The sequence below is a fragment of the Hypanus sabinus genome, chromosome 13 (genome assembly GCF_030144855.1).
Source record: "Hypanus sabinus isolate sHypSab1 chromosome 13, sHypSab1.hap1, whole genome shotgun sequence".
In the NCBI taxonomy this organism is placed as follows: domain Eukaryota; kingdom Metazoa; phylum Chordata; class Chondrichthyes; order Myliobatiformes; family Dasyatidae; genus Hypanus; species Hypanus sabinus.
Genome location: NC_082718.1, coordinates 27,878,869 through 27,894,123, shown reverse-complemented (window position 1 = coordinate 27,894,123; position 15,255 = coordinate 27,878,869). Strand labels below are relative to the sequence as shown.

Sequence of the window (15,255 nt, the reverse complement as noted above, 5' to 3'; positions counted from 1 at the left end):
TCTTTCTTTGTAAAGGGGGGGGAGAGAGACACTTGTATATCCTGCACCTTCTGAATTGCTCCCAGCAATTCCAGCCATTGCACTCTACCATCATCCCTGCTAGTGTTTCTTTCCAATCAATTTTAGCCAGTTCCTCTCTCATGTTTCAGTAATTCCCTTTACTCCACTGTAATGCTGATACAATTGACTTTAATTTCTCCTCAAATTGCAGGGTGAATTCTTTCAGATTATGATTACTGACCCCTAAGGGTTCCTTTACCTTAAGCTCTTTAAACAATTCTGGTTCATTACACTACACCCAATCCAGAATAGCTGATCCCCTAGTGGACTCAATCATGAGCTGCTTGAAAAAGCCATTTCGTTCTACAAATTTGCCCTCTTGAGATCCAGCACCAATTGGGTTTTCTCAATCTACCTGCATATTAAAATCCCCCATGACTATTGTAATATTGCCCTATTGTAGCCATTAGTGAGATGTGGTGGCAGGAGGGGCAGGACTGGCAGCTCAATATTCTAGGTTTCTGTTGTTTTACATGCAACAGAGCAGGAGGGATTAAAAGGGGAGGGGTGGCATTACTAGTCAGGTAAAATGTCATGGCAGTGCTTAATCAGGACAGACTGTAGAAGTCAGCCAGTGAGACTTTACGGGTGGAAATGAGGAATGAGAAATCTATGACGGCATTAATGAGGCTATATTATAAACCACCCAACAGTCCACAGGACTTAGAGGAACAAATTTGTATAGAGGCTGCAGAAACATAAGGTTCTGATAGTAGATGGTTTTAACTTTCCACAAATTGACTGGGACTCCCATACTGTAAGAGGGCTAGATGGAATAGAATTTGTCAAATGTATTCAGGAAAGATTCCTTAATCAGTACAAAGAAGTCCCAATAACAGAGTGTGGAATACTCGATCTCCTATTAGGGAATGAGACAGGGTAGGTGACAGAAGTTTGTGTAGAGGAATATTTTGTAGTGGTAATCATAATGTCATTAGTTTCAAAGTAAATATTGGGAAAGTATAGGTCTGGTCCAAAAGTTGAGATTCTAAATTGGAGAAAGGCCAATTTTGATGTTATCAGAAAGGATGTGACAAGTATAGATTGGGACAAGCTGTTTTCTGGCAAAGGCTTGGTAAGCGGGAGGCTTTCAAAAGTGAAAATTTTGGAGTACAAAGCTTATATGTGCCTATCAGAATAAAAGGTAAAGATAACCGGTTTAGAGAACCATGGTTTCCAAGAGAAATTGAGACCATGGTTTTAAAAAAAGGAGGTGCATAGCATCGATTATGCAGGTAGGAAAAAAAATGGAGTATAAGAAATGCAAGGGAACACTTAAAAAAAGAAATCAGGAGGACTAAAAGAAGGCATGAGCTTGCCCTAGCAGACAAGGCAAAGGAGAATCCTAAGAGATGCTGCAGATGTTAACAGCAAAAGGATTGCAAAAGACAAAACTAGTGCTCTGGAAGATCAGAATGGTAATCTTTGCATGGAGCCAAAATAAATGGGAGAGATCTTAAATGCATTTTTTGCACCTGTATTTACTCAGGAAACAGACACAGAGTCTATAAAAGTGTGCAAAACAGCAGTGAGGTCATGGACACTATACAGACTACAGAAGAAGAGGTGTTTACTGTCTTGAGGCAAACTAAGATGGATAAATCCCCAGTGCCTGTGGGAGGCAAGTGAAGAAATTGCAGGGGCAGTAGCAGAGATATTTAAAACATCCCTAGTGACCAGCAAAGTACTAGAGGACTGGAAGATAGCAAATGGTGTTCTGCTGTTTAAGAAAGTCTCTAAGAATAAAACAGAAAATTGGAGGCTGGTGAGGCTGAAATCAGCACTGGGAACGTTATTGGACGGTATTCTGAGGGACCATATAAATTAGTATTTGGATAGACAGTGACTGATTAGGGATAGTCAGCATGGCTTTGTGTGTGGTAGGTCATGTCTAACCAACCTTACAGTTTTTCGACGAAGTTACCAAGAAAGTGGATGCAGTCAAGGCAGTGGATGTTGTCTACATTGACATTAGCAGGACATTTGTTCAGGTGCCACTTGGGAGGTTGGTCAGGAAGGTTCAGTCGCTCAGTATTCAGGATGAGGTAGTAAATTGGATTAGACATTGGTTTTATGAGAGAAGCTAGAGAGTGGTAGTAGATGGCTGCCTCTCTGACATGAGGCCTGTGACTGATGCTGGGTCTATTTTGTTTGTCATCTATTTCAACAATCTGGATGATAACGTGGTAAACCGGATCAGCAAATACACAAAGGACACCAGGTTTAGGGGTGTAGTGGACAGCAAAGAGCTTACAGTGGGATTTAAACCATCTGGAAAAATGACAGATGAAGTCTAATGCAGACAAGTGCTAACAGCTGCACATCAGCAGGACCAACCAGGGTAGGTCTTACACAGTGAACAGTAGGAAACTGAGGAGTGCAATAAAAGTAAGGGATCTGGGAATACAGGTCCATAATTCATTGAAGGTAGCAGCACAGGTAGATAGGGTCGTAAAGCAAGCTTTTGGTACATTGGCCTTCATAAATCAAAGTACTGAATACAGGAGACGTGTTGCTTTTTTTTAAAGATGTATAAGACATTGGTGAGGCCTAATTTTGGAGTAATGTATGTAATTTTTTTCCACTGAGTTTAGTTGGGACAACAATTAGCGGTCATAGGTTAAGGTAAAAGGTGAAAAATTTCAGGGGAACATGAGGGGAAACTTCCTCACTTACAGGGTCGTGAGAGTGTGGAATGAGCAACCAACACAGGTGCATGCACCATGTTCGATGGGACTAGGCAGTTCACGTATTTTGGCATGGACTAGCTGGGCCTATTTCTGTGCTGCACTTCTCTATGAATCTGTGATGCTATTACATCAATCTGTCTAAGTCCTTCTGCAGACAACCTGCTTCTTCAACACTACCTGCCGTCCACCTATCTTCACATTGTCCACAAACTTGGACACAAAGCCATCAACACCATCATCCAAATCACTGACATACAACGTGAAAAGAAGCAATCTGAACACCATTCGCCACTGACTCAGCCTGCAAGTTAACTTTTAGGGAATCCTGCACAAGAACTCCCAAGTCCCTTTGCACCTCTGATTTTTGAATTTTATCCCCATTTAGAAAATAGTCCAGGGGACTTCCAGTAAGATGGCGATTGTTTAGTCGCTCCAATCTTTTGCTCTGTTATACTTCCTATCTTTGCACTATATGTCTCCCTTCTTAAACCTTAGTAAGGTATTTTATTAGTTCTCTTTTACCTGCCTGCGAACACATCTATCTTACAATGGCTACCAAAAGTACTAAAACCGGGAAAAAGGAAACTTCCACGGCTCTGTCGACTGAGATTCTTGTTGTTTTGGAACAACATCGACAAGATATTTTAACGGATTTTAAAACTGAATTTAGAACTTCTTTCAACCAGCTGGATTCTAAATTGGATCAGATTAATGCTAGAGTGGATGAACATGCTGAACATTTATCTCGCATTGACTTAACTTCTAAAGATTTAAAACACCATGTTCAACATCTTGAAACTTTATGCTCCAACCTAGCGGAGAAGAACAGTAAACTTTCTTCCAAAATGGTGGATCTTCAAAATCAGAGCAGACGTTGCAATCTACGAATTCTTGGTTTGCCAGAGGCCACCGAAAAGGGCTCTTCCGTTGAATTTTTTTCATCTTTTCTCTTTGAGATTTTCGGGAAAGAATTTCTTTCGACTCCACCTGAGCTTGAAAGGGCTCACAGGATTTATGTTCCTCGTGCAACTTTGGGTTCCCGTCCGCGGCCAGTTATTTTATGCTTTCATCGATACCAGGTGAAAAACCGTTTGATTATGGAGGCACGCCGCAGAGGTACTTTTGCTTTTCAAAATACGGTCATTCGTTTTGTGGAGGATTATGCCCCCCAGGTTCTGAAGATGCGTGCTGAGTTTAAAGGTGTAATGAAAGTGCTTTTTGATCGCAGATTCAGACCCTCTCTCTGAATCCAGCCGATCTTCGAATTATGCTTACTACTGGAGATAAGTGGTTAAATCAGTGAAGGAGGCTGAGGCATTTGTTGGAATTCTTCCAGCCATCTCGTCTTCTTCGGAACCGGCCTGACCTTCTAAAATGGTTGATAAGTACCTCTCGAAGTAAAGCTATTTTTTCCGAACTCAGACTTTACTTGAATAATTCAGACATTAACTATTGAAACTCTAAGGGCTGTAGTCAATCTCTCCCTGGACTTGGTGCGTTTTTTCTAAATAGATGATTTAAGTTTAACTTTTCCCTGCGGACTTTTAGATTTTACTTGTGTAATCTATTTTATTTCTGTATAACTTTATCTATAGAGAACTACATTTGATTTTAACTTGTTTTGGAGGTTTGGAGTTTTTATTGAAGGCCTCCCTGCTGGTTGATTTACAGTTTAAGTTTTGCTTTTTTTTCTGTAAACAGTTGATAAGTACTCTCTTTAAATTTATAATTTCCCCCTTTTCCCCCTCCCTTTTTTATCTTTTAATCTTTTATAATTTTTCACGGGTAGGTTAGTTTTAGTTTTCTTTTCTGATTTTTTTTGTATTAAGTTTTATACTTCTGTTGAAGTTGTTCCTATTTGCAATTCTGTTTTCTAGTGCATAAATTAGTTATTATTTGCTATATTATTTATACAGAACTTTTGTTAATCATACGGAACTGGAAGTCATTTTTGGGTTAATTTTTTTTTGCAGAGCTAGCTGCTTTTTTAGGTAGCCGTCTAGTTTTGGGTTGCGAGGTGGGGTGGGTTCTCCAGTTCCAACACTACTCACTGTTTCTTTTGTTTTCCTTTATTATTCTGGACATGTCTCTGTTTTGATTCTACGGATCTATGTTTACATTTTTGCTCCCAGACTGTTACTGTACTGCTTGATTTTTTTATATGCCTGCTACCTTCTATGCACTAACAATTGATAATGGTTAATACACTTAAATTTGTGAGCTGGAATGTAAAAGGATTGAATCATCCTGTTAAAAGAAGGAAGGTCTTCTCGCATATTAAACAACTCAAAGCTAACACTGCTTTCCTTCAAGAAACTCATATTCATAGTTTTGATAATTCTCGGCTTTTGTCAAAGTGGGCAGGTCAGCATTTTCATTCATCCTTTGCCGCCAAAGCTGGGGTCTCCATCCTTATTAATTCAAATATTCCTTTTGAACTCCATTATGAGATATCTGATACAAATGGCCGTTTTATTATTGTTTCTGATAAATTATATAATACTAAAGTTGTACTAGCAAACCTGTATGCTCCCAATTTTGATGACGTTAATTTTTTTGAACATTTTTTCTCCTCACTACCAGATTTAAAGTCATACTCTCTTATACTGGGTGGCGATTTTAATTGTTGGTGAGACCCTAATTTGGATCGATCGTCCTCTGTTACTAGATTACCTACTAAATCTGCCTTAGCTATTCACTCTTTTCTTTCTAATTATGGTATCTCAGATATATGGCGTTTCCTTCATCTTACTGAGAGAGATTATTCTTTTTTTTCACATGATTAAAAGCCGCACGCTCTAATTTTAGAAAGAAAATCAATTTTGTACTTGTACAAGCCGCATCGGATTTTAAGCCGCAGGTGTCCCACGTTGTAATATGAGATATTTACACAGAAAGATATTACACGTGAGGATTTTTTAACTTTTAATTAAATCCGTATGGTAACATAAACAAATACATATTGCAAATGCTTTTTTTCGAACAGTGCCTGTAACATAGCTACTTTTAAATATACATACGTATCGGTAACACACAAATTACATTGCGTATACTTTTTTACTGAACAGTGCACGAACAACATTCCAGTATCTCCTAACGACTGGTAAAAAAATATATATACTGCAGCCTACCAGGAAAAGTTATTGATCGCCTTTAACTTAAAAGCTGCATCATATGCTTTTCTTCGAGTGTTTTCCATGTTGATGAGGGTGAGTACAAATGACTGATATACAATAATTTAATTGTGAAAGTGCGCTTGATTTATCGTACAATTTCATTGGACCTCTGTGAACTACTCATCAATTTTATTGGTCTTGCTATGATCCCAGCCCCCTCCTTTGTGAGAATCACAAGAGCACCCGTCGAAGGGGGGGGGGGTCAGTAGACCCAGTAGGAGAGAGAGAGAGAGAAACGTGCCAAATTGCACGTCTCACCCGGGACGACAGTGACTATTGTCTCATGGAGACCATGTGAAAAGCCCTTGGGCAAGGTGGGCTGGTTGAGAGAGAGATTGCATCATCCCAACCTGATTGACTCCTGCGTCTCCGTGAGGAAGTATAAAGAAGAGTCTCAGGGGGACAGCTCCCTCAGACGCACCAAGAAGACACGAGAGTGTTCCCGCAGTAGCGGGAAGCCATTCTGAAGGAAGCCACATGCGTTAGATTCCGGGATTGGAATTTGTGGCTGGAATCACAGAAAACGGCTTTTAACTAACATCGGGGAGAGGAAACCAACGCTCCCCCCATTTCACGGAAGATTCATCAAGACTCGGCAAGTTCTTTCTCTTCTCTTCTCCCCCAATCTCTCTCACGTGAAACCCAGCGATTTTCAAAGGGCTGAGACCTGCAGACTTTGAGTGACTTTTATATTTCGAACGGACAATCTATTAACCCCTAGACAACAGCAGAGCTCACTTAATGATGAGTATTACTATACCCGCGCTTTAGATTGAGTGTTGATGATGTGCACTATCTGAATGTATGTATTAACCCTACTTTTGTGTCCCTTTATAAATAAAACGTTTGAAAATAGTGACATCAGACTTCAACGGACCTCTCTATCTTTGCTGGTAAGTTCTCCAGTTACGGGATTCATAACAGTCTACTGTTACGAGGCAAAATGTTTTTGGCGGCATGAAAAAAAAACATGCATCAGCCGCACTGTAGTATAGGCCGCAGTGTTCAAAGCGTGGGAAAAAAGTAGCCGCTTATAGTCTGGAATTTACGGCACTTTTTACTTGAGAATCAACTTATTCCATTTGTCTATTCTTGTGATTATCAGAGTATACTGATTTCTGACCATGCCCCAATTGCTTTGTCTTTAAATTTTCCTGGTCTCCCTCAGAGGAATAAACACTGGCGTCTTGACTCGACTTTATTATCGGATGATTTTCTAAAATTTATTAAGGATCAGATAACCTTTTATTTTAACACCAATACGTCATCTGAAATGTCATCCCAGATTGTCTGGGATGCCATGAAAGCATATTTGAGGGGTCAAATAATCTCCTATACAGCAAATCTTAATAGAAAGTCCTGTACAGATTGATTAGACCTCATTAATCAGATTAAAGAATTAGATCAACTGTATGCTCAAACTAAGAATCCTGAATTATACAAGAAGCGTGTAGAACTTCAAACTAAATTTAATCTTCTGTCTACTCAACCTGTTGAATGCCAACTTCTTGAAAGTAAGAGTCGCTTTTATATTCATGGTGACAAATCTGGTAAATTTCTAGTCAATCAGCTGAGGCGTTCCAAAGCTAAACAACATATTACAAAGATCCGGAAGGAGAATGGAGACTTTACATTGGATCACTTAGAAATCAATGACGCATTTAAAAATTTTTACTCTCTACTTTATTCCTCTGAATCTCTGATTGAGAATATCTCTGTTGATCATTTTTTAAATAATCTGAATATTCCTTCACTTTCATCTGATTTTAAAGCCAAACTTAATGCGCCTATATCATCAGAAGAAATATCTTTTGCAATTTCTGCTTTGTCTTCAGGGAAATCTCCCGGACCTGATGGGTTCCCCGTAGAGTTTTATAAATCATTCTCTTCACTTCTTTCTCCTCAGTTACTCTCAGTATTATCTGACTCGTTTAATTACGGTAAATTGCCACCCTCTTTTAATGAGGAATCTATTATTCTTTTATTAAAAAAGGGTAAAGACCCAACAGAGTGTTCCTCGTATAGGCCGATTTCTTTGCTTAATGTTGATGTTAAAATCTTGGCCAAAGTTTTGGCTTATAGATTAGAAACTGTTATTCCCTCTATTATTTCTGATCAAACTGGTTTTATTAAAAACCGTCTTCCTTTTTTTAATATTTGGCATTTATTTAACACTTTATATTCACCTTCATTTGGGATTCCTGAATGTGTTATTTCCCTCGATGCGGAGAAAGCATTTGATTGTATAGAGTGAAACTACCTTTTTGCAGTTTTAGAAAAATTTGACTTCGGTCAAAGTTTTATCTCTTGGATCAAATTGCTGTATCTGTGTCCTACTCCCTCTGTTTTGACTAATTTTCAGAACTCCCAGTTATTTAACCTCAAAAGTGACACCCATCAGGGATGCCCTTTAAGTCCCTTTCTCTTTGATTTGGCTATAGAACCTTTGGCGATAGCATTTCGAAGCTGTCCTGAATTGACCGGGATTTAGAGGGGGGTTGTTCAGCATAAAGTTTCTCTTTATGCTGATGACTTATTACTTTTTCTTTCAAATCCGTCTACATCCTTATCTCCAATGTTTTCACTTCTTGATCAGTTTAGCCAGTTTTCTGGCTATAAACTTAATTTACATAAGAGTGAACTTTTCCCAATTAATAAAGAAGCACAAGAATTAACATTTTGTGACCTCCCTTTTAAAGTCGTTCATAATCAATGTACTTATCTTGGGATTACAGTCACAAGGAAGTTTAAAGATCTTTTTCGTGAAAATTTTTGCCAATCTTTTATATACTACAAAACAAAGTCTGTCACAATGGTCACCTCTATCTATGTCTTTGGTAGGTCGTATTAATGTTGTTAAAATGTATGTTCTCCCTGAATTTTTATATTTATTTCAATCAATCCCAATTTTTATTCCTAAATCTTTTTTTGATTCCTTAGACTCTATTATTTTGTCATATCTGTGGAAGAATAAGCATTCTAGAATTAATAAAGTTTATCTCCAAAAATTTAAAAAAGAGGGTGGCATGGCTTTACCTAACTTTCGTTTATATTATTGGGCAGCCAATATACGTTGTGCTACCTTTTGGTCTTTTTTCCATGGCCAACCCGAGTGCCCTAATTGGGTGGCAATGGAGTTGAGTTCCACTAAAGATTTATCTATTTCTGCACTTCTTGGCTCTGTACTCCCTAGTAGCTTGTCCAGATTAATTGTTAATCCTCTTGTTAGACACACTTTGCAAATATGGGCTCAGTTTAGGAAATTTTATGGTTTCTATGGTTTTTCCTTTTCTAGTCCTATCTTACATAATAACCTTTTTTTACCTACAATGTATGATTCAACATTCCATGATTGGTATAGGAAGGGCATTAGACATTTTGAAGATCTTTTTTTTGATAATCGCTTCGCATCTTTTCAACAGCTCTCTGTTAAGTTCAATGCCCAATGCTCATTTATTTAGATACCTCCAGATTAGACACTTTATTAATCCTTTAATTCCTAACTTCCCTGAAATTCCTGAGAAAAATGTTATGAATTTATTTCTTTCTATTAATCCACAGGGTAAAGGTTTAATATCATTTATTCGTGATAAATTAGCATTCTTATGGCGTGCCCCTGTGGATAAAATTAGAATGGCTTGGGAGCATGATATAAATATCTCTTTATCTGATGAGACTTGGGACTCGATTCTCAAATCGGTTAATTCAACCTCTCTTTGTGCTCGCCATTGCCTTTTACAGTTTAAGATTGTTCATAGAGCCCATATGTCTAAATCTAAACTATCTCAATTTTACCCGAATATTAGTCCTCTTTGTGATAAGTGCAAAAGAGGCGAGGCCTCTCTTATTCATATGTACTGGTTCTGTCCCAGCTTGGAGAAATTTTGGAAAGATGTCTTCATAACTTTATCTTATATTTTGAGCCACCACTTAGAACCTAACCCTTTAATTGCTTTGTTTGGTTTTTTGGGTGAGACAGATTTACGTTCGAGTTCGACTAAGTGTCGAATATTATCTTTTGCTTCTCTTCTGGCTAGACGTTTAATCCTCCTTAGATGGAGAGATGTTGCCCCGTCCACGCATGCTCACTGGCTTAATGATATTATGTCCTGCTTAGACCTTGAAAAAATTCATTATTCAGTTCTTAATTCGGATATAAAGTTCCATAAGGTCTGAGGACCTTTTATTGAGTACTTTCATAATCTTCCTCTTAACTAAGGTTTTTTTTTCGGTCCCTTGCTTTCAGCTCTTTTTTTTGGTAGTAGGCATTATTATGTTTTTAAGTGTATTTGCAGTTTTGGGGGTTTGAATGTCCTGATTTATATTCTCTATATTGTGTTGTGGTTGGTCTGGAGTTTTTTTTTGTTGTGGGGCTTGGGGAGGATACTAATTTTACATGTCTTCAATTTGGGTGCTTTCTCAATTATCTTTTTTTGTATTATAGTAATATTGTATGTTTATTTTTTGCACTGTATTAATTTTCTTCATTTTGATTTGGGGTTTTTTTTTCCTGTCTGTAGTGATGTAGAAAATGCATTAAAAAACTAATTTAAAAAATTTAAAAAAAGAAAATAGTACACACCATTACTCTTTCTAATAAAGCGCACGACAATACAGTTCCCAACACTATATTCTATCTGCCACTTCTTTGTTCATTGTCCTAAGTCCTTCTGCAGACTCCCTCTTTCTTCAACACCATCTTTCTCTCCACCTATGTTATCATCATCCTCAAAATTAGCCATAAAGCCATCAATTCCACCATACAGTAAAAAGGTGAAAATAAGCTGTCCCAACACTGACCACTACGGAAAACCACTCGCAGCCAATCAGAAAAGGCCTCCTTTATACCCACTCTTTGCCTGCTGCCAGCCAGCCAATCTTCTATCCATGGTAGTATCTTTCCTGTAATACAATGGGCTCTTATCTTGTTAAGCAGCCTCACATGTGGCACCTTATCAAAGGCCTTCTGAAAATCCAAATAAACAATATCCACTGACTCTCCTTTGTCTGTCCTGCCTGTTATTTCCTTAAAGAAGTCCAACAAATTTGTCAGGCAAGGTTTCCCCTTTAGAAATCCATGCTGACTTTGACTCAGGTTAACTGGCCCATAATTTCTTACTTCTGCCTTCTTAAAGAGTGGAGTGACATTTACAATTTTCCATTCCTCAGGAATCATTCCAGAATCTAGTGATTCTTGAAAGATAATTACTAATGCCTCCACAATCTTTTCAGCCACCTCTTTCAGAACCCTGGGGTGTAGTCCATCTGGTCCAGGTGACTTCAGATCTTTCAGCCTCCCAAGCACATTCTCTTTAGTAATAGTATTGGCACTCACTTCTACCACCTGACACTCTAGCATTTCTGGCATGCTGCTGGTGTCTTCCACAATGAGACTGACACAAAATACGTATTAAGTTTGTTAGACCCCCATTCCTACTTCACTAGTGTTATTTTCCAGCGGTCCGTTATCAGCTGTCATCTCTCTTTCACTCTTTATATATCTGAAATAATGGTTTGTATCCTCTTGTGTATTACTGGCCAGCTTATCTTCGTATTTCAACTTTTCTCTATATGTTTTTTCTAGTTGTCTTCTATTGGTTCTTAAAAGCTTCCCTTTAACTTTTGCTTTATTATTTCCACTCAATTTTTATTAATGCGCCATAGGAAGCCTGCTATTTGAAATGCATCATACCATGGCAATTACTCAGCATTTGATTCCGAGAAACTGCAGGGATCTTTCAGCACATCATAGAAGCCAACTTCCTCTTTTATGGCCTCTATCTATATTTCTCCTTGCCTCAGTACAGCAGACAGCATAAACAAAGACACTTTCCACTTGGACACTTCCTTTGCTCCCCTCTTCTATTAGGAAGAAGATAAAAAAGCCTGAAGGTACATACCACGATGTTCAAGGTCGGCTTCTAACCAGCTGTTATAAGACAATTCAATGGTTCACTGATTTGATAAAATGGACTCTTAACCTCACAACCTAACTTGTTAGGACCTTGCGCCTTATGGTCGAGTTGCATTGCAGTGTTACAATTTATTCTGTATTCTGTTATTGTTTTACCTTGTAATCGGTATCATTGTGTAATGATTTGAACAGAATGCAAGACAAGCTTTCCACTGCATTTCCGTCTGTGCAACAATAATAAACCAATTCCAATTTAGAAGCTTTGAAATTACAAAAAAATTACAAAGCAACAAAAAGAAAATGACTTTGACGTAATGGGTGTGATTAGAGGGACAAATCTATTTGTGGTAAATTTAGAACTCCTGTTCAGTGGCTAGCGCAGTGTGTTAACCAATGCACAGTATTAACACTAGCTTTGCCAGAGATATCCTTATGAAAAAGAACATATTGAAGATGTAAGGGACAGCACAATACAATCAATAAATGAAACACACCCTGTTCCAAGATTAGTTTGCTGAAATACTTAGAAGTTCAAAGAGATATTTTTTCTGAAATTCCCAGCAGGTAAAGGATACCAAATGTCTGAAACACTGTGGCAGGAATAGAGTTGTGTACAGGAAATAATAGTGTCTTTGTTATAGATAGACAATACAGAAAGCTCCAAGAACCAGTTTCACAGAAAGAAGTGGCTGCACTAAAAATAACTTAAAATTAAAGAGATCATCTGATTAACATACAAGCACAATGCTTTCTGTTACTTTACCTTAATTACTTTAAATATAAGAATATAGCCTTGCTTCCCATGCCACCATGGTGTAGGATGAAGGAAGTCAGAAAATTTACAAAGATACACTCCTGTAAAGCAATAAGAAATACTGAAGTTAATTAGTCTCCACAGCAACAATCATTCACAACTTAAACCCTCTAAAACCAAAGCCTTATTCCAAAGGCTTTGAACTTACACCACAAGTCCAAGCATCAAGAGTACGAGTAGATTTGGAGATTAGACTGTTCCCTTTTCTTTAAGGCAGCAGGCACATGGAATTCAATCATTAACACGATCAGTGTCTACTTCTGAGCCGAAGTCGACGCAAAGCAGTTGTGACATCATTAGTTAGGGATACAGGAAGTAAAATTAAAACTTGTTCCAAATCCAATCCAAACTCAGCACGACAAAAACCAAATAGAATGTACAGCACCCGGTTATTGCTATAAACATAACAATCTCAAACATTTTGCGCACATATCCAGCAAACCATAACTCAAGTCTAAAACATATCACAGTTTAAGGAATACAGTGACAAAGCAACTTTGAAAATAAAAGCCCATATCTAACATGTTGCAAGTGTATATTTTCTACAGTAGTGTTTTTACCTTTCACACTACACTTCAACCTAAGCAAAAAACTGCTACTTGAATTGATTATACTAGAAAATTTCCAACAAAATCAAATTTCCAAAATTTGTTGAAAATTTCCAACAAACTTCCAATTTTCTTTTCCTTCATATATACTGTAAATTATTAATCACTTAGTTCTAGTAATATCTATAAAGTGTAATCATTTAATTGTATACAGTGTACTGTCTGTATCTGGCAGGGTGGGGACATCACACAGCATTCACACAAGCTGATTATCCAGTTTGGCGATAGCCGAAGGCAGCTCCCCCTAGACCAGGGGTCTTTCTTTCTTTTCTTTCTAAATCTTTTTATTAATATTAGTAATATGGACAGAATACAGATGATATATTGATAAAGAAATTACCAACATACACATTTCATTACATATGAAAAAAAACATACATAATAGTTACAATAACCAGGGGTCAGCAACCTTTACCACTGAAAGAGCCATTTGGACCTGTTTCCCACAGAAAAGAAAACACTGGGAGCCACAAAACCTGTTTGACATTTAAAAAATAACACTACATGCAATGTTTTTTTTGCCTTTATGCTATGTATAAACAAACTATAATGTGTTGCATTTATGAAATCGATGAACTCTTGTAGAGAAAACGAAATTATATTTCTGCATGCAACAAAAACATTTTGAACTCCGAAAAAAAGACATTGGGTTGAAGGTTACTTTTAAGTAAAATACTCATTGTCTGTTTGAGTCCTTCTTGTATTTATGAAAAACGCCGAACTTAAATTGTCCGCCAGCAGCAAACCAAAAATAACGTCAGCCAGCTGTCAACCTGAAAAATAAAAGGTCTATTTCACTGAACAATGAAAAAATATGAAAATATGTAAAATAATAGGCAATTAAAATATTTATCATACTTGGTTAATGGGATTTCTGCTCCTGGACCTCAGCGCACAGCGTCTGCACATCAGGGCTGTATGATGTCACCTTCATCCTTACACAGGATCGCAAGCTGTCATCTGTGAGGCGTGTGCGATGTTTGTTTTTAATAACGTTCATGTTGGAGAACACCTGCTCACATACATATGTGGATCCAAAGATCGACAGGACTCCAAGTGCATACTTTTTAATGTTTACATAAATGTCGGGGATAGCATTCCATGTTTCGAACACAAGTTTGTCCGGTTCGGGGAGGTTTTCAGTATCACTCCATTTGTGATTCTGAGCAAGAACGGCCTTCTGACAGGCAACATCTTCAAGGTCTGCTGTCAAGCGTCTAAACTTGGACACCCATATGTCTTTGTTGGCTATGTTGGCCAGTTCCATCTCAAGATCAGGTTGACTCACACCTGCCAATGCAGTCGTATTCAGTAGGGATGGATCGATGCTTAGGGGAGTGACCGGAAAGGATAATGTGTTTTTTCCCTCTCTGAACTCACAGAAGCGTTTCCCAAACGATGTTTGCATTGCGATGATTGCAGAATGTAAATACTCCAAATTTACCATGTTGTGAGCTTGTTTGAACTCTCTAAAATTGGGGAAGTGAGACAATGTGCCTTTCTGTAAATCTCTGGCAAGCACTGTCAACTTGCGCTCGAATGCCAAAACATCCTCCAACATGTGCAGGGCTGTGCATCCTTTCTCCTGAAGAGCTGTGTTCAGCGTGTTCAGGTGCGCTGTCATGTCTACCATGAAGTGTAGCTTTTCCAGCCACTCTGGCTGTTCCAGCTCAGGAAAGGTGAGCCCTTTGCTGCCTAGGAAAGTTTTCACTTCTTCCAGACACGTGACAAAGCGTTTCAGCACCTCCCCTCTTGACAGCCACCGGACTTTGTTGTGCAGCAGGAGATCAGAATATGCGCTTTCCAGCTCGCCCAGTAACAAACGGAATTGACGGTGATTTAAACTTTTTGCCATTATTTTATTGACAATCTGAATGACAACATCCATTACTTCTGTGCATTCCGGAGGAAATGTTTGAGCACACAGTGCCTCTTGGTGCAAGATGCAGTGAAAAGTCAGCAGCTTTCTGTCCAGCGACTTCTGCAGTAAAGC

At 38.2% G+C, this 15,255-nt stretch overlaps 1 protein-coding gene across 5 annotated transcripts in view; it reads right to left on the bottom strand.

Moving 5' to 3' along the window:
• tasor2 (transcription activation suppressor family member 2) overlaps positions 1 to 15,255 on the bottom strand; it is a 179,057-nt gene that overhangs the window by 120,431 nt on the left and 43,371 nt on the right. For all 5 annotated transcript variants that reach the window (XM_059987376.1, XM_059987375.1, XM_059987377.1 and 2 more), the window contains one exon: positions 12,604 to 12,695. In XM_059987376.1, coding sequence (XP_059843359.1) covers positions 12,604 to 12,695 — 92 coding nt within the window. The remainder of the gene's footprint in view (positions 1 to 12,603; positions 12,696 to 15,255) is intronic.